This window comes from Dermacentor albipictus, chromosome 1 (assembly GCF_038994185.2).
Source record: "Dermacentor albipictus isolate Rhodes 1998 colony chromosome 1, USDA_Dalb.pri_finalv2, whole genome shotgun sequence".
NCBI lineage: Eukaryota > Metazoa > Arthropoda > Arachnida > Ixodida > Ixodidae > Dermacentor > Dermacentor albipictus.
The window spans coordinates 187,542,590-187,563,101 of NC_091821.1; the positions used below are offsets into that span (position 1 = coordinate 187,542,590).

At 42.6% G+C, this 20,512-nt stretch overlaps 1 protein-coding gene across 6 annotated transcripts in view; it reads right to left on the bottom strand.

Annotated features, from left to right (window-relative positions):
* Positions 1-20,512, bottom strand: part of LRR (Leucine-rich repeat) — a 222,823-nt gene that overhangs the window by 73,286 nt on the left and 129,025 nt on the right. For all 6 annotated transcript variants that reach the window (XM_070530645.1, XM_070530643.1, XM_070530642.1 and 3 more), the window contains 5 exons: positions 14,830-14,923; positions 11,724-11,822; positions 11,475-11,609; positions 5,568-5,684; positions 4,332-4,394 (listed from right to left, as the gene is read on the bottom strand). In XM_070530645.1, coding sequence (XP_070386746.1) covers positions 4,332-4,394; positions 5,568-5,684; positions 11,475-11,609; positions 11,724-11,822; positions 14,830-14,923 — 508 coding nt within the window. The remainder of the gene's footprint in view (positions 1-4,331; positions 4,395-5,567; positions 5,685-11,474; positions 11,610-11,723; positions 11,823-14,829; positions 14,924-20,512) is intronic.

The following is a 20,512-nucleotide window of genomic DNA, read 5'->3' on the forward strand; positions in this document are numbered from 1 at the left end:
GGCATCTTGGAACAGTGCCTCACTGTACCATATAGCAAGTATGGTTATCATTCTTTGCAGGGTGTCAAACAGAAAAAGATGCTGGCTTGGCTCAGGTTCAAGACATTTTGATTTCATTCCTCTTCAGTTTTAGTTTGGAGAAATAAAGGTTAATAACGGTTCACAAACCGGTTCAGCACAGTCCATTTTACCCTGCCCCGTGACAATATGTCGCATAAGACTACCGACTTGTCCACAAGGAGCATGCGCAAGTTCCAATTAAGAGGAGGCAGAAATTTACAAATGAATCGCACAGATAGTGATAAACGAGAAGAAAGGGAGTTAACCGAGGGGCCCGATTTTTATTAGTCATATCATAAGAAGCCAACAAACACTGACACCAAGGACAACATCGGGGAAATTACTTGTGCTTAATGAATGAAATAAAGTATGATAAATTAATGGAAATAAAAGTGGATGAAAAACAACTTGCTGCAGGTGGGGAACGATCTCACAACCTTCGCATTACGCGCGTGCGATACTCTACCAATTGAGCTACCGCGGCACCGTTTCCCCAGCCACTTTCTTGGGTATTTATGTTTTCCACCGGTCAATCACATCGTGCAGCTCGTCTCAGCTAGTCTTGCAATATTTTGTTAATATTACGTGTCAGCGCTGCACAGTTTACACAATGCTTGAAGGAAACAACCAACTGTGGTTGCATGTGCCAGCGTGGGACAAATGCACCGCTCAAATAATACAGTATTCACAAGTTGGAAAGTTGCGGGTACCCTAACTCTTTCGTGCTGCAGGTATGCTAAATGTCTTGCTGAGAATGAGTAAAGAATGAAAAAATAAAAAAGTAAAGAAAAAAATTATGCATATCCCATGCACTGTGGGAATCTATGTAAGCGAAACACACTGTGCCATTAGCTTTGATTGACGATAATTAGTGGTGATGTTGATGGCAAATGTTTAATTTCTTTAACAAATACTAGAGTGGTGTGTCGATGTTAAAATTTTAGTAACAAGTTGACCTAACAGCCGAACTGGGAGCATCATCAGAAATGTTGATTCCGTGGGGTCCCTGAATCAACTTTTTCTGCCATGGAGCACAATTGGCATGGTCAACTTCAAAACAACAAGCGTTTCTGCCAAGGTAGCTGTTGCTACCAGCACATACTCATTGTCCATCCCCGTTCTTGCACCAAATGCAACTAGTAGGTTGTGCCGATTGAAGTAGTAGTTATTCGAAGAATCATGTAAACCACTGAACACCCATTGTCACCTTATATGCTTGATACCCTTTGTGCCAAACTGGTAAACTTTTTTGTTTGTTCAAGTCCGGTTAGGTTCAGGCATGTTGCAAAAGTATTGGTTCAGGTTTGGGCTCAGTTCTGCCCAAAATTGTGGTCAAGGTACAGTTTTCGGTTGGGGTTCGGTTCGACACCCTGATGTGTGCCCTTACTTTTATCTGAATATTACAACATGCAGTTCCACTTTTCTTCTTTTAGGTGCACAGATAATGTCTGTTTGCCAAAATAGATTACGGATAAATGAATTACTGAAATACTAAAACAAAAAACAAAATGTTGCCCTGCATCAGCCCCTGCCACCACATTTGCAGAGTCCCGGAAACGGAGTCTCCAAGGCATTCACGCATTTTGCGTTTCAAGACTGGTAACACTGCGCTTCATCCCGCCTTCCCTCCCCCTTGATCCCCACTCCAGTCTCTTTTCTACGACTCTGCCTCCCTCTGTCACAGAGTCGCAGTTTCTTTTCTCCTTCTAACTTACGACCATCGTAATCTCCATCACATCTTGCTTCTGTCCTTTCTCGCATCATTATTCTTTCTTTGCCTTCCACTCTACTTCCCTCTCATCCCATACTCACTTACTACTGTCATCATGTATTCATTTGTTTATTTTTTTTTGCTGCACTGGATGGCAGGCTCGCAGGCGCTCACGCGCAAGGGTTCTTGCCTGTCTGTTTTGCCTAGCATGCCATGAGTGCAGGCTTACTCTTGTACAAAATAAATTATAATTACAGTGGCTCCATGTGGTACGTGGTGGCACCGAGAAGGCGTCCAAATTCTCAGGCGTGAGACTGTACAATTTTACTTCTTAGGTGAAATGCATCAATGCTGGTTCTGACCTTGCTACAAGAACATCAATTCAGCACAAAAACATGGCTTCAACCCTTTGAGAGTAATTTTTGCAAATTGTAGCCCCCCATAGTCAATTTCTTTTATTGGACAGCTAACAATCTTCAGAATGACACGTATCCCCTTCAGGTGCTATGTGCACAATTGAACACGTGAAGGTAGTACACCAAAATCAAAAGCATTGATTTAAACTATGTTGCAAACACTTCAAATCACTTCTTATTTGACCTGTGCTGCAAGTTAGTATAGTAAGTGTAAAGTGTTTTAGTAAAATGAGTTGAAAGGTAGACAGCTAATGTTTGCCCTCACAGCATCAGTTTGTATTTATGTAGTGGGTTCACTTCTTTCGTTGTTTTCACAGTGTTTTATATAAGGCATATACTTCAAGTGTCTGGATAGGTGCTTTCCAAGTATTTTAGACATTAAATAGTTGAGGTTCTCTTATTTGACATTCCTACAAAGTGTTCTCGCATGGACTCCACATTCTGCAAACTTGAGAAAACTGACTGAAGAATTAAAAAGGCACCATTTGTTTTGAAGCTGTATGGCTTGTATTATTCCAAATGTACAATAAATGTGATGAAACAAAATTTTAAATACCTGCCTGTTAAAGAAGCTGCAAAGAGGCGAGCATCTCGCAGTAACACAGAGATTTGAAATTAGAGATCTATCAGTCTTTGCAACACCCACAACTAAAATAGCACATGAAAAAATACTGACTAAAGCACACATGCGCAGGTGTGACATGCAGCAGTAAACAAGGTGAAATGTGAAAACTTCTAGGCTACTTCTAGGCACCACAGTGATAGCTGCAGACTACAGAAAACGAAAAATCAGCTAAGAAGAAGCCAGACAATAATAATAAAACAGACAAGGTAGTAGAAAAACTGGTGTGACACTAAGTGGTGCTTTATCCTAAAAAAAAAAAAAAGGTGCATTTTTACAAATGTGCAGTCACTACTGTAAATGTACAGTGCTGACCCTCAAAAGTTGTTAAAGGAGTAGATATACTAAATTTGTCATTATTATTTCCTTACTGAATAGCTGTCAATCCAGTAATTATGGTTTTAAGCCTCAATTCCTTGATAGCACAACAAATAATTATTTACAATACCTTTTAATGCAACTAGTTGAAGATTGTGTGGAAGTGCTATGCAGTTTTCGAGAAGCATGAAGAAGGAGGCTAGTTCTTTGACATCTGAAGAGCTGGTTACTCATACAAGGAGGGCTGAATTGGGGCATGTGGCAAGTTTTCGGTGACACAGTCATTGTGTTTACTTAACCATTCTAGTTGGCCAAATATGACACATACATGAGTGGTTCGTGATACCATGCGACCAGCACCTCAAATTCCCATGATGTAACCAGCCTCGTGCTTGAAATTGAAGCCACACTCCACTTTGTGTGCACTTTAAACTGGCGACGTTAGAAATGATGTAAATAATTATTTCTTGTGCTCTTTGGGAATGGAAGCTTTACACCATACTTACACAATTGACTGTAAACAATTACAGTTTCTGTAAAACAAGAAAAAGTCTCAGTTTCATTCGAAAAGTGAAGCATCAATTGTGATAGCAAATTAGTGGACAGCTATACGAAGTAAGAATAGTAGTTTTATCGACTGTACTAACTTGTAAACAAAGGCATACTAACTAAATAAACAAGGATGGTGTCACACGTGCACAAGCAAACATCAACACATCGCACTCTATGGCCGTGGAAACTTGCTGTTGATTTGCTGGAGTGAGGAAGCACGGCAGCAGCAGCAAGCGAATTAAGCTGCAAAAACAGTGTGCAGCAGACTCCGTCGCAGACGGCTCTCAAGATACAGTGATCCGGGTAGGGCGCACGCGGCCGCACGGGCCGGCCGGAGTAGAACGCTCAACGAAAGACAGCACGCTTCCTCCCAATTTCCCTCCCTTGCATGTGCGAGATTGAGCTGCTATTGTAGGCTCACCCTCACCCGCTCTCACTTGCACCTATAGCATACGGAAGGCGGCAACAATGTTATCGCCCTTTTACTTTGTACGGAAACTCGCAGTGATGGCGACGGCAGAAATGCACCTGGAGTGTCCACATAATTGTTATCGCAATAAAATTAAGATATTAATAGGAAAAATAAAGAGTGAGACAATATTTTGCACTAGTACTCCTTTATGTTCAACTGTGTGCAAACACAATGACATACCTCATCAGACATGATAGTAGGACATTGGTCTTCAATGCACTTCAACATGTTTGAAGCAGTCCCCTACAATGAAAAGCACAACAAAAGCATGCATTAAGATAGTGAAGGGAATGAGCCTCCGCAATATGTACATATTTATTCTTGACTGTATAAATTAACGCTTTTTAACGAAAAAATTATACACCTTTGTTTAGACCTTTGCTACAGTTGTATTTTGGGATGATACAGAAAAGTATTTGAATTGTGCAAAACTTGCAAAAATATGTGAGCCATTGAAAATTAAAAATTCAGTGTTTCTCTCAATCTAACAAAGTTTTTCTTTTTTTTGATGTCATCATTCTTGATTGGCTAATAGGTAGCTCCAATGTATAGGCCAGAACGCATATAGCGCTTACTTTTAAGTGAATTTTCTTTTTTTACAGTGCAGTCTTTAGAACAGTGACACAAGCCAGAAGAATGCTCCTTTTGCCTCTGAGAGTTCTTTGTTGCTGCTGTTGTCATAAGTTCTTGTAACACAGTAGGCCTCACATTTCTTAGAACAACACTGCTAACAGTTTCATTTCCTGATATATTCATGACAATAATGGTCCTAAGGAAGAGTACAGCGTGCAAAAAGATACTTTGCCCGCAAATTTGTTTTCTTGCGAGGAAACAAATTTCTGCTCCTCTCTACAAAAGAACCTATAACTGCATGCAGTATTACAGGGAAACCTTGATATAACTAAGTTGGTAAAATTGGCATTTTGTTACATAGAAATTTCGTTCTACTGAAATTTGACATTTTATGCAAAGAAGTACAGTTGCCGACGAATTTTTCCCACACAGAAGTGGGCATATAATTTTCTGGATTATTGGGAAGAAAAAAAGGAAAAAAAGAATTTCAATAAGAAAAAAAAAACTTTTTTTGTAATTAGTGCAACCTGGGTCTTTTTTTCTTTTCTCATCACTTTTTTTTACCTAGCTTCTACTTTCGTTTACATTCCCTCTTGCCTAAAGAGTAGGAAGGTGTTGTGCTCTATTCGGTGACAGCTGCCTTCAGCCTGCTTTCTCGCCATTTCTCTTTGTCCATTGTGCATGTGTGTTTGCAAATAGAACAATAATATTATTTTAAAACATAACACAGAAGCAAAAGAGAAAAAGTCAGTCATCATCTCCCTTGCACTTGTATACTTTTTACAGGTCTGGTAACATTGCTAAACGATGGCTAGCACAAAACAAATGGATCAGAAGCTCCACCTTAAGATAAGCGTTCAGCGTCTTCTCCATCTCATCTACACAGCCCTGTAACTTTATTTCAATTGGGTTGCCTGCTTCCTCCTGTTGAAGGACGACATCATGTAGCCGTGTCAGCAGCTGGGAAAGAAACAGTGAGAGAACATTTAAGAGAAAGCAGAACGTCAAACACCTTGCAACGGAAAGCCACACATTTATTTATTTATTTATTTATTTATTTGTTGAGCACCTGCATCGCCTTGGAAGGCATTACAGCAGGGGGTACATACGTATCTGCATCAATTGACACTCATTTCAACACACAAAGCACGGTAAAACTTTTCATTACATTGTATACCAACAATATTTGACGAGAGAGCATTCCACTCCCTAGTGGTCCTGTAAAAAAATTCATAATGCAAGGTGTCACCTTTAAAAGGAAATTCATGGAGTTTCAAGGCACGGTCTCTTCTACATGAACTATATGATGATAACGTAATATATTTGTTCCTGTCAATGCCTATTTTAGAATAGTAAACACTGTGAAAAAATTTGAGTCTGAGGCCCTTTCTTCTGTCCTTTAGATCTTGCCAATGAAGTCTGTGCTTCCCTTTGGTAATACTGATGTTTTTGTCGTAATTCCCAAGAACGAATCAAACCGCCCTATTTTGAATTTTTTCAAGTAAATCGACTAACTGACACGTATAAGTTTCCCAGCAGACACAAGCGTACTCAAGTACCGAACGTAAGTGAGTAAAATACAGCCGTTCTTTCAATTTACTAGGTAATTGGCCAAAATTTCAATGGAGGAAGCCCAACTTTCGTGCCGCCTTCCTTCTTACCTCCTGTACATGCCTGTTCCACCTTAAATCCGAGGTAAACTAAACTCCCAAGTATTTGCATTCCATAACCCTGCTTAGAGTAACGCTATTTAATTTGTACTCATATGTCTTGTGTGAATGTTTCCTTGTAAAGGTGATGTTTAAACATTTTGAAACGTTAAGTGACATTTCCCATTTCGCACACCAAGTTGAAAGTTTATCTAAATCACTCTGAAGTGCATAAAAATCACAATCACTATCAATAACCCTATATACTATGCAGTCGTCTGTAAACATTCTGAAAGATGACGTAATACCACTAGTGATATCATTTATATATAATAAAAATAAGAGGGGCCCCAAGACAGAGCCTTGGGGTACTCCAGAAGTCATTGCAGCAAGATCAGAGGAGATGCCATTGAGAACCACAGACTGTTATCTGTGTGAAAGGTATTCAGATATCCATGCAATTACCTTTTTGTGCAACTTGTAGGTGTGTAATCTGCTAATAAGTAGGTCATGAGCCACAACGTCAAATGCTTTACGAAAATCTAGAAAGATGCAATCAATTGTCTGCCTTTTGTCTATTGCTTGGGCCAAAGCGTGAGTGAATTCTACAAGCTGCGTACTACAAGAAAAACTCTGCCGAAATCCATGTTGGTTTGGATTATGTTTAACTATATGTGACATAATACAACTATATATAACGTGTTCCATTATTTCACACGTAATACTAGTCAAAGACACTGGCCTGTAGTTCTCAATGCAGTTTTTAGGCCCATTTTTGTACACAGGCAAAACATTTGCCAATTTCCAGTCGGTACGTACGGCACCCATGTCTAAACATTTTTGGAAAAGATGGAATAAATACAGGCATAACGATTCACAACAACTACTAAGCATTGCTGCTGCTATATCGTCTCATCCATTCGCCCTTCCGGGAGAAACATTTGCTAATAGCTTGCGTATACCTTCCAAAGCAAACTCAACTTCGGGCATTTCTGCAATGCATAGCAAAAAATCTAGACTTACAACCTCAAACTGGCGATTACTAAATACGGAAGAAAAATAACTACCAAATGCTTCAACTTTGTGCTTGTCATCATCGAGTACCATGCCTAAGTTTTCAAGACGAGGGACAGAATTGTCGTTCTGCCCATTATGCCAAATATACTCCTTACTTATATAATATACTTAACATACTTATTAAGTATTATTATAATATACTTATTATACTCATTTTATACATTGTTAAGTAAAAGTCACGGAACAGTCTTAGGCATAAGCAACATTTTGCATTGCCCAAAAAACATCACCCCAGTCAGTTTCATGTTATAATACAGTAAAAGCTTGTAAACTCGACCCTCATTAATTTGGAAAATTGGATAACTTGGACTCAACCTCTGGTCGAATGTCCAACCGAAACAAAGCAGCAGAGTTTGCATTGCCATAGTCATCAGTGGAAACTGTATAGGAACGACAGGAACACCAGGAGACTTCATACTTATCTGTGTCTTGATAGCCTTTATTCTTGCATTTTCTGCCATGCATGACACCATACTATCTGCGTGATCGCAGGTCACCATCCATGGCGAACACGTTGATAGCGACCGTGTTTTCTTCAGCAGCGGTAAACAGTGTTTTTTTTTTTTTTTAACCTGGTGCATGAATGGGTCACGTGCCTTAGAAATGCGTGGTCACCATTCATGATGGCGTTGACAGCAACCACTTTTTCGTCTGCAGTGGTTACTTTGAGCAGTAGTTTCATTATGATTATGACTATAATGCTATGATATCATTATAGCGCATCGCTGAAGACGGCTCAACTGGCTCAATCATGTAGTTGACAGGAGATGTGCGTTCGACAACATGGTAGGGCCTTCATACTTGGGCAGTAGTTTCAACGAGAGCCCACGTGCAGTGGAAGGGACCGACAGCCACACAAGCGTTCCGGAGAGAAACGTGGGTGCAGAATAGGTGTCACTGCAAACGCTTTTCTGGCGCTCTTGGTCATTTAAGTAAAGGGCCGTGCGAGATCACGACCCTCGTTGGCATGTCTGGCTGTGGCAGAAATAGGCGCACACTCAGATGCATCCAGCTTCTACGGAAAGATTGTGTCTATTGTGTGCAATGGGTGCCGGAGGTACTATAAGAGCGAAAAGGCGGTGGTGCTGAATGGCGGTATTGTAGGTGTAGGTTGCAAAGGGCAGAATAGCATCCCAATTTATGTAGTCATAGGCTGTGTACATTGCGAGCATGTCGCCAAGTGTACAGTTAAAACATTCTGTGAGGCCACTGGTCTATAGATGGTAAGCAGTACTTGTTCGATGCACAAAGTGGCACTCTTTGAGGATGGCTTCGCTGACTTCAGAAGAGAAGGCTGCAAACATTGAGCAACTCCTGTGGCGGACCATGACACAGTATGAATTGGCGAAGCAGGATGGAGGAAATATTGCACGCTGTAGTTGCTGGGAGAGCGGCATTTTCGGTGTATCACATGAGATGATCAACAGCCATGATGGCCCAGCGGTTACCCACAGTTGTCAGGGAAAGTGGCCCATACAAATCGATGCCAACATGGCTGAACGGGCAGGTAGGACAAGGTAATGGTAGCAGACCGAATGGCAAGAAGCGCAGTGAAGATTTCCGGCGCTGACAATAGAGGCACGAGCGAACGAACTTCTGAACGTAGCTCTACATCCTGTGCCAGTAGTAACGCTGTTGAATGCACTGGTAAGTTCTGAATACTACCAAGTGTGCACACTGTGGGTCACAGTGGAAATATGCGTATATATCAGAATGCAGACTGCGGGGTACTACTAGCAATCACTGGTGGCCATCGGTGGTGTAACTGCATTGCTGGAGTACGTCATTGCAAATGGCGAAATGATGGGCTTGATGATGTAATGCGCAAGTGGTTGGTTGTGCCGACGGATAAGAGAGCAAGTCTATCAGCGAGGCGATCCAGTGGTCCTTGCGCTGTTCGGAAGCGATGGTGCGAAGGTCAATGTAAGAAACAGCAAGCTGGGATAGGGAGCAGCGGGCACTGTCGTCGGATAAGAGAGAGCACGAGAAGGTGTCGGTGTCAATAGTGCTGGCGGCCGCTACGGTAGAGCATGTTTATTAGTCACTGGTGTTTGGGACTGACTGTTAGTGCAGGGCACGGACTCTCAGCATGAGCAGGATTTTCGAGCAAAAGCACTGAAGAGGACGAGCGACTAAAAATCGCGGGAGAGGACAACCCACTATATCATTCCACTATATCGTTCCAATCCTTCTCTAGACACGGAATTTTCCGTATTAGCACTTCATGATTAGACACTCTGACTGGTAAGCTTTCCATTACACTAAAAAAAAAAGGGGGGGGGGGGGGGGTACCATGAAAATTGGTTGTCAGTCCCTTTAAGAGGAATATGTTACCATCAGGAAGTAGGAAGAAATTTGTGTGTATGAAAATAGAGCAAAAGGCCGCATGCAAAAAGCAACTTCATGACTGTGGCTTCGAGCTTCTACGACATCCACCGTATTCACCTGACTTGGCACCTTCAGATTACTATCTGTTTCTTGTTATGAAGGTACACCTCAAGGGCAAGCATTTCACCAGTTGTGATGCTGTGTCCAAAATGTGTTATTTTTTTAAGTCAAATTAGTGTAACGCTGGAAAAAGTGCATTGAAATGCAGGGTGACCATGTTGAAAGCACATAAAATTTTAGCCCGATATCATGTCTCCTTCCTTGTCAGGCAAGAAACATTCCAGCAAAACGTCGTATGTACAATCATGCAGACGGTAAGAAACAGTCAATAACTAAGTGCAATTTATTTTAATCAGAATAAAACTAGAGATGAGGCAGGCATTAATTTAAAGGGACAGTGAAAGAGAATATCAAGTCGAGCTATATCAATAGAGTATTCACCTGACAGTCTTGTTTTCTGTGTGTCAATATATCACTTGGTTGTGTAGAAAATTGGCATTGAAAATCCTACTGCTGCTTCTCAATTTGAAGCACTTGTGTCATAATCGACGAGTGGACATAATCTCCACGTGATCTGCTTCTATGCTGCTGTTATGCCTTTTACAAACTCTTTATTTAGCTCTATATACAAGCATACTTGACACGGCTCACAGCGACGGGAAATATCAGCCACTCTCTGTGAACCAGCAGTGCTGACATCACATGAGAGGCACGATAGTCTACAACAGGTGGCACCACTCCTGATTTTTCATATTTGCCATTTTCTCGATTACAGATACAGTTTTTGTTACGAATGATGAATTCATTATTCACCATCACCAACCTATCTTTAATCCACAGCAGAATGAAGGCCTCTCCCAGCGATTTCCAATTAAACCTATCTTGCTCTAGCCGATTCCAACTTGCACCTGCAAGTTTCCAAATTTCATCCCCTCCACCTAGTTTCCTGTTGTCCTCGACTGTGCTCCCCCCGTTCCCTTGGCACCCATTCTGTAATTCTAATACCCCACCGGTTGTCTACCCTACACATTACATGGCATACCCAGCTCCATTATTTTTTTTCCTCGTAATGTCAACTAGAATATCAGCTATCCCTGTTTGCTCTCTGATCCACACATCTGTTTGTTCTCTTCCTGCCTCTTAACGTTACCCTAACATTTTTCATTCCATCGCTCTTCGAGCAGTCCTTAACTTGTGCTTGAACTTCTGTGTTAACCTCCAAGTTTCTGCCTCATATGTTAGCACTGGTAGAATGCAATGATTGTATACTTTTCTTTTCAGCGACAGTGGTAAGCTTTTCTTTAACAATTCATTATTGCAGAAGAGTAATTTTCAATTTCTCTTTAGTGTCTCCTTATTGCTTTCTAGTGCGAGTTCCAAACCTCATATGAAGTGCAGGAGTAGGCTTGCACTTAAATACTTAGGCTACTTACTTCTTGATTTTGCCTCAAAGCAAGGTCTCCACTAGAAGAAAGAGAACATTTTTCTAGTTGCCATCTTTAAAACAAGTGGCAACAGCTGGCATCAAAGTTTTGCACAGTTTGGTGAACTTAGGCCATGATTTTACACATAACTGTTGAATCAACAATTGTCAGCGCTCTGCATAACAAAAACCAATGGGCTATAATATACACACCTGTTTGGCACTGCTAGCATCTTTCAAATATCCTTCAGCCTTGAGCACTTCCTCATCACAAGTGACATCTTCTGAGGATGAAGCCTGTGCCGTTCTGATTACATCTTGGAGATGAAGCATCCAGCGATCCACCATCTGAAATACAAAGACAGCGCCCCAAGAAAAAAAGAAATAGAATGGGAGAATAAGAGACAAAACCAAAGACTCAAATTTCACGTAACTTGAGGGGAAAAAAATTTAGAGTGTCACCTGTTGTGTTGAGCTCAAGAGGAAGCCTTGCTGCAACCTGAATGCCTGGCTATTACTGTGCTTTTTAGGTGACACATTGCGGTGCAGAAGTTCAGATATCTGTATGGAAGTCATGACAAATTTATGGACACAAAATAATACCAATGAAAATAATCACATATTCACAAGGGTGGGAGAAATCAGGGCTCTTCAACAACAACTTTCCCCTAATATGAGAAGTTTCACATACGACATGGCAGACATAGCACCATGCAATACGATTGATGCCACTGCTCTATCTACATAAAGCTAAAACAGCTTAACGTTAAGCATGTGAATGCTTATTCATCTTTCTTCTGTGCATTCTTTTGATGTCCGTATTACAAACAATCAACGTGCGATTTTTTTGACTCCCTAGGAGCCGTGAAAACATAAAAAAAAGAAAAACTAATGCATGCCTTTTACTGCCCCCCAAGGACTCCAATTGCCACATACATGTCTGAAACAGCTCTGAAGGCCTGCCAGTACACTTAATTGGCATATCAGTGCACATACTGTGACAGGAAACGGCAACTGCATGCGTGTATAATTAAGGAATAGATGCCTTTGTCTAGTGGCAATTACCCCTTCCCACTCTTGGTATGCTTCAATGCAATACTACAAGTATGCTTCGCCGCGTAACACTGCTGTAGTGAGGCGAAGGTAACTTTCGGGAACCAGCATTATGCAATGCGTCGTGCTTTCCGAGCTTCAATGCCATTGGTGAGGATTACAAAGGCGGAGTCGGCGCCATTTCCAACTGCGGCGAATTGTTTTAATGAAAAACATGCCACCGAACAGCGAGAAGCTTCGCAGCGAATGTCGAAGTAGCTAGGTCTAGCCTTGCCGCAGTGGTTACTACGGCTGCCAGCGGATCTGCGTACGGGAGCACCTGTTCGAGGCAGCAAGATAAAAAAAGATGGCGGCGGTGGTGGCTTCGATGAACGCCATTTTGGACCAGCGGTCATGGCAAAATGTCCGGAAAATCGGACGGTGAAGGGTTCTTGTGTACGAAATTTCAGACATTCTTATAATTCGATAATTCGGGCACCGTGGCGGTGCCGTGAAGGCGCCCGAATTATCGGGCATGTCCGAAAAATCTGGTGTCCGGAAACTACAGTAGTTCACTGTAGTTGCATAACCCCACTGGAAACATTGTATTGCCGTGAAAACGCGAAAATACAGGTTTTGCCTTTGTGCAAGCACACTCACATTTTTTAACGTTTAGAACTCTACAGACATTTAATTGTAAAGATGCCTCAAAATTACCCTTAAAGGGACCCTGAAACGATTTTGACGATTATGTACAAATGTACCAAGTCGTTAAAGTAGGCCCTTCTGATCATTAATTGGCACATCTAAGTGCTCCACGTAAAGCGTGCAATTTATTATAAGGTTTTAAAAATGCACATTGCTGCCACTCACAGCACATCGCTCGGCTGAATTTTAAGCCGCCCCCACCCATTTGACGTCATTCACCCCAACGACATTAGTAGGCCGAGCTATCCGATTGGCTGCCCAGGGCATCATCATCATCATCAGCCTTGTTGCGCCCACTGCAGGGCAAAGGCCTCTCCCATACTTCTCCAACTGCCCCGATCATTTACTAATTGTGGCCATGTTGTCCCTGCAAACTTCTTAATTTCATCCACCCACCTAACTTTCTGCCGCCCTCTGCTAAGCTTCCCTTCCCTTGGAATCCAGTCCATAACCCTTAATGACCATCGGTTATCTTCCCTCCTCATACATGTCCTGCCCATGCCCATTTCTTTTTCTTGATTTCAACTAAGATGTCATTAACTCGCGTTTGTTCCCTCACCCAATCTGCTCTTTTCTTATCCCTTAAGATTACACTTATCATTCTTTTTTCCATAGCTCGTTGCGTCGTTCTCAATTTCAGTAGAACCCTTTTCGTAAGCCTCCAGGTTTCTGCCCCGTACGCGTGTACTGGTAAGACAGCTGTTATATACTTTTCTCTTGAGGGATAATGGCAACCTGCTGTTCATGATCTGAGAATGCTTGCCAAATGCACCCCAGCCCATTGTTATTCTAATTATTTCGCGATTTATTTTCACACGGAAACTATACTGCCGGAAAAAAATACACCACGGCATCATGAACTATACACCTTGCACTATTTTTGCACAAAGTCACCACAGACATTGAGACATTTGTCGCAGCGTGCAACCAGTTTGAAGAAACCACTCTGGTAAAATTCTGTGCCCTGCAGTGCAAGGAATTGTTGCGCAGTCTGTTCCACCTCAGTGTTTTGGATGTGACGTCCCAAGAGTGCAGTTTCTAGTGCAGGGAACCAGGTGCCCATTCCTACCAGATAACAGCGCACACTTCCATTGGCAACCACGTTACCAGCACTCGTCTGTATGACACTGCGATTTGTGCTCTAATAACCCCAGGAATGCTGGTATGCTGCTACTCTTTCTTCTTCGGTGCTCTGCGCATGTGTCATTCCTCCTTCGCTGACGCTCCTTCCACCACTGAACCAGCAACAGGCGTGAATTCTTATGCCGTTTGTCTCGCCTGGTGTACCACCTTCTTTTTAAAAAAAGATAATGACGAAACTTGCTTTCGGAACGTTCCTCGTAGCAATAGTTTTGCAAAGCTAAATTAAATATCGAAGGTTTGGTGCCTTATAACTGTACGAAATCTCTTAACCACTGGGAAGAAGTGACCATGCCTGGGTCACAGATAAACAAAACTCTTCACCTTCGGCCAGCTTCCAATTTGTCATTCCTACACTTTCGAACTTAAGCTGTGTCTGCTCATGCTCTGGCATTTGTGGTGTCTGTTAAATGTACCAAAATGAAATTTATTTGTGGAATCCATGCTACAAAAACAGCTATCTTTCAATATTTTAGTGCTTAATTCCAGCATACAAATAAATTTATTTGGGGGCTCTGTGACCACGACGGTCTCATTAATGAATACTTGCATCATATAGAAGTGCTTTAATGTTAGATGTTAGGCCACAAGTGTTGTAAGGAGTAAATGTTGATTAGCATCTCCACCATGATCATGACCCACAACAACACTTTCTAAATCAAGAATAGCGTAGTGACATCTACTGCACCTTCTTCCAAGCAGTCTCTGTGCGTTCAGGTGCAATTTTCATCGCCAAGGTGATGTCAACAACTGGACAGGGCATGTACCTAAGGGTGAAGTTCCTAAGGATAAAAAAAAGCAAAAGCTTTACTAAATTATCTTTTATACACTCAACAGTGTTTAAAACAAGAAACTGAGACTGCCTGACTTTAACACATACGACTTCCAGATCTAATTACTCCTAATGGCCTACATAATATTTGATGATGTGCAATCAGAGCATACAGCAAAAGCAAGGAGGAGGTGACAGCATCTATACAGAAGACTTGTGGTAAGTGGGCAGGAAGAAACGGGCAATACGAGACAAAGCATGGTCTTACCCCAGATCTTGCGCAGCACATCTTAACTAAAGCATACTGCAACCATCCTATTTCCTATGTGAAAACAATGACAGTAACTTTTACAGAAACATAGCCAGCTATAAAAACAAATATTTGTTTTTTATAAAACTACTGCACTGGGAGTCAGAACAAAATCCAGTAAATAAAGGTGCGACTATTACATGGGTCTACGCGGAATATTTTTTAAAGCCCGGAAGCAATACAACATGCTATACATGCTATGCATCAAGAGAAATGCATCGACATGGCTCACAGCTCACAGCTGCGGTTTGAGTGCCCGCAACTGTCATCAGATGGCACACACAAATTAAAACCAAAGTGTAAAAAGATACAAATATTCATACTGAACAAAAAAGTCACAGTTTCGCTAGAAAGGCTGAGTATTGATGGCGATAGCAAATAGACAACTACACGAAGTAAGCTTCATAGTTTTATTGGTGTCACGTGCACTCAGGGAAACATGAACAGATTGCACTTGCTGTCACAACGTGAGCGAACGCTTCACCATTGTGTCACAGAAACTTGAGATTATGCGACTGTCAACACTAGATGTGCAGGAACACAAGGCGCATAAAAGCGTCAACCGTTTTGACTCGACCTTTGCACTTGCTACAGATTACCTCCAAGTTACGGCATGTGGGTCTCATGGGACAAGGAGATGAATGCGCGATGGGGGAAGATGGCGTTTTTGTTTCATGGTGAGAAAGACCAGTGTTGCTCCGCAGCGTATTTGACATAGGAGTTTTGAGCTGCCCCGCCGAATAAGTGCCAAACCTGGCGGAAAGCGATACACTCAGTGAGCAATGTCCAGTACGTTTTTGTTTCAGAGACCGAATTTGTTAAAGGGACAAACAACCACTCAGAACATGAATCGAGATAACCCCGCTGATTGAAAGAGTGCCTATCATAGTGGTTAAAACGAACCCTGTTTTTCTCATTAAACGCAGATATATATTTTTAATTCTTCACTAAAAGTCGCGAAAAATGACGTCTGGCACTGTACGAGGCAAAAACATGAAAATGCTAAGAGACCTATAACGCAAGCTTCCATTAGTGTACACAGTTGCCAGTCTCTTTATTAGTATGGAAATGCAGTACAGTTTTCTGTGTTATAAGTTTCTTCTAACTTACAATGTGCAGATGGACCTTCGTTTGTAGTGAGTAGAAAAGTGGCGCTGCCATCGTTTTTGACGAGTTGGCTTGGCTCATCTATCGACAGAACAATGATGATGGGAGACAGCCAACCATACGAAGGATGACTGAAAAGTTTGCAGCCCACCCGTGAAATCCTTTTCACGTGATCTTGTTTTGCAATGCAGTATGTTATTCAGTTATTTGAACGGTCTCATGAGCAATCTTGATTTATTTTGATTTTTTGGTTTCACGTACACCGGTTTAACCCTTTAAAGGTCAATGACGTAAATATACGGTGCCGCGAACAAGTCCAAAAATGGTCGATGCCGTATATTTACGGCGCCGTCTGTACGTTTAAAAAGCACGCCAATTTCGTAACTTTTTCTTTTCTGTCATGTGCTGCCACTATTTGAGAATTCAGGGAATTTTCTTTGTGCACCTCCCTCTCTCGGTTGCCATTGCACAGTTTGTTTTAGCGCTAGTTTGCTCCCACGCGTCTACATACTAGCGCTCGCGCATTGGCGCGCGCGCGGGTGGTTTCGGCTTCCTGCGCTTGCAAAACTGATGGCTATCTCATTACTAATCGCTCAAAGGGCAACGGCCTCTTTCTCGCTAGTTTAGTGCTCACAGCGGTGTGCATAGGATGGATGCAGCCGTGCATGCATTTCCGTTGCCCTTTTTTTTTTTTAACCCTCGCGACAACGCCTCTGGTTGGCGATAAGATGAAGATTAGTGGAAGTCTATCACACGTGCTTTTTTGATGAGCACACAACCACACAGTTTTCTTGAGTGCACGCACCTCCGCAGTTTGATTACGCTATGGATGTACATATTCGATGTTAGTGTAAGAGCAGGAAAATTTGAGTCTTGTGAAATATTCTCGTGTGCGCACATTCAAGGCCTTAAACTATGTGTATAAAAATGCATCAAATTTTTAATTCTTGTAAGTTTATTTCCTTTTTATTGTTGTTATTCATGAATGAAGAGTACATATTTACCAACGCAAAATATTTTTTTCTCACTTTACGGTCACCCTAGAAAAATTGTGGTAAACTGTTTTCAAAATAGGTCCCTAAGAAGAATTGGAATCTGCAATAAAAAATATCGACCCTGGGCGGTCGCATATGGCAAAAAAAAATGACCCTCAAAGAGTTAAAGCAAGGTTGCAAAGCTGAAATAAGAAAATGAAGAAATTCGCAAAGCGAGCAGTCATTCAGTACCTTTTGAAATAAGGACCGGCACCAGAAACTCACAAGCACATGCTGGAGACATTAGGGGACAATGCTCCTTCTTATGCTATGGTGAAAAAGTGGGTTGCCGATTCCAAGCGAGCCTAGACATCAACTGATGATGCTCCATGCAGTGGTTGTCCCTCAACAGCATGCACTGATGAATATGTCCAAATAGTACAAGACATTTTAATGGCTGACTGACGTGTCACACAGTGGCACATTGCAGAATGTGTGGGCATATCAGTGGAGAGGGTTGGCCATATCCTAACACAGCTCCTGAACATGCACAAAGTTTTCGCCGAATGGGTGCCCATACGTTTACATTAGAGAACAAATGTCAGAGAACTTCCCTCTGCAGAAAATCTGCAACTGTTTAAAGCTGATATTAAACCTTTTTCTGCACAGATTTGTTACAATGGATCAAACTCGGGCCCATCTTTTCTGCCCCGAGTCAAAAGAAGCCTCGAAACTGTGGAAAGATCCCACCATCCCCACCCCAAAAATGCCAAGGTGATTCCATCCGCTGGCAAGGTTATGGCATCAGTGTTTTGGGATTGCAAGACTGTCATTCTCCTGGGATTCCTCCCGAAAGGTCAAACCATCAACGGGCAATACTATGCAGCTCAGATTCGTCATCTGAGGCCGGTGATTAAGGAAAAATGGCAAGGGATACTCCGGAAAAGGGTGTTGTTTCACCAGGACAATGCGTCAGTTCACATATTGGCTGTTGCGATGGCTGCAATTCCCTCCTGTGGTTTCCAACTGCTTCAGCACCTGCCCTATTCCCCTGATTTGGGTCCCTCGGAATACCCCCTATTCCCACAGATGAAAAAGCACCTTGGTGGAAGTCGGTTTCCTTCTGATAAAGCCGTCATGAATGCCATAAAAGGCTTTTTGGAGGAACAGGACTAAATGTTCTACCAAAGCGGAATAATTAAACTCCAAGAGCAATGGCATACGGTTCTCTAGATAGGGAGACTATGTAGAGAACGGATTGCAAAATTTCGACCCATGGTCACTATGTCCGAGTCGGGCCACAAACATTTCAGGCGCCCCTCGTAACATAGGTGTGTATTTGGGGAAGGACATGGTACAAATATAAGAAAGGTCTGTACAACAATGCTAACTTCTTGTACCAGCTTTTTCTTTTTAAAAGTAGTTGAAAAGGTCAAAATGTAGGTGGTTAACCACAGTTGCACTTTCTTGTGAATGCAGAACGATGGGTGGCTTTCACAATTTGCGAGGTGGGCTATCGACATCACTCTCACTTCTCAGCGTTGCTGGAGATGAGACCTTTATTTTATTTTTTTTTAGAGGCTGCTCAGATAAAAAAATTCTGCATGCTAAATATCCATGCGCTTTTGGAAGTAACCGCTGCAAGTGTAAATACTCGCGCAGGTGAGCCTTGCATTGTGCCATAAAAAAACTAGCTCCTTAGAAATCGGTTGTCAGTCCCTTTAAAATTTCGGTTTAAATATGTGGATCTCTAAGGGGATTTCATGAGAATAGCATTTACTTCGTTACATCCCATTTCATTAGGACGAGGTTCGAGTGTGCAAGCACAAAAGCCCTTATAAATTTTGGCACCCAGTCCTATGGCCACGAAAGAATCACAATATTGCCGTGTGCTTTTTTTTTTTTTTCACGATATTGCTGCTGTCAGGTTTCTGCTCTCACACAAACTGTGCTCCCATTAAAGGGACACTAAAGGTTACTATTAAGTCCACGTGGACTGTTGAAATACCATCACAGAAACCTCGAAACGCTTGTTTCGCGCCAAGGAGAGACTTATTTTAAGAGAAAATGCATTCTGAAGCGTCCGCGTGCCTCTAGCGCAGTTCAAATCGCCCGCCCTCCGATCGCGGAGTACTGAAATCATGGTCTCATAGTGACGTTGCGCCGTCGGTGAGTGAAACGGCGTCCGCAGACGGCGCTACGGCTTTTCTACGCAAAACGCAAACGCGCGGCCAGAAACAGAGCCAAGACAGAGCCGACAGCAGAGCGAAAGCGGGAGTATGGTGGCTAGCGGAAGGAGAAACGAATTATGTCCCACATTACGTCCCACGCCACACGGAGAGTCCGTTTTCGTTAAACTATAGGCTGCGGCGAGCTCGCAGTGTGGTCGGCGTGGTCTGTGAGAAGTGACGGGCCTTTTCGCACTCGCAACAGGGCATAAAAAAGTGCGAATCGACGCAAAACTCGGCCTAGAAACGTGCTTCGCCACAGCCGACCCAGATGTCGTTTCCCGCACCGCCACCAGGCGCCGCTACTATACCTCAAGCTCCAGCGCAAGACGCCCATAAGCTGGTACTTCATTCTATGACGCAAACTTCGACGCTCGTCGCAATGGACCCTGACACCGACAGATTGGCTCGCAATGGTGGGCTCAACTTCAGCGATTTGAGCACCGACGAGCGCGACCTGCTGCTGAGGGCTCGCACTGCCGGCGTCGTTGCGTACTACGACGGCGGCCTCGACACCGGCTCTCCGGAGCAGGAAAGCAACGAGGGCTTCCCACGACATCACATGGACGTGGCATTCTCGCTGCTTGTTCCAAATGAAAGTTTCGCGAGCCAGCAGAATCCTTACAGCACGACGCGATAACGAAAGTACTGAAACTCCGAAGCCTGCACGGCACAGAGTCGAGCGCGCAGAGTCGAGCGAAAACGAAACCTTTCGAACACCCATATTACTGAAGGGTAACGTCAAAATGTTATTTTTTCTTAGAATCGAATAGACGTAGACAAGCAGCATTTTTTCCCGTCTTATAATCGAATGAAATGATATTTTTAATACGAGTAGTTGAGTATTAGTAACACAAATTATGAGGAGTCCTTTCGTCATCGGGCTAGTACCGAAATGTCGCTGGGGGGTCTCAAATCGTGTCATGCATTTACCTCAATTTCTCGGTTACTAAAGCTCTGTTCGCGATTAAATTGACGCC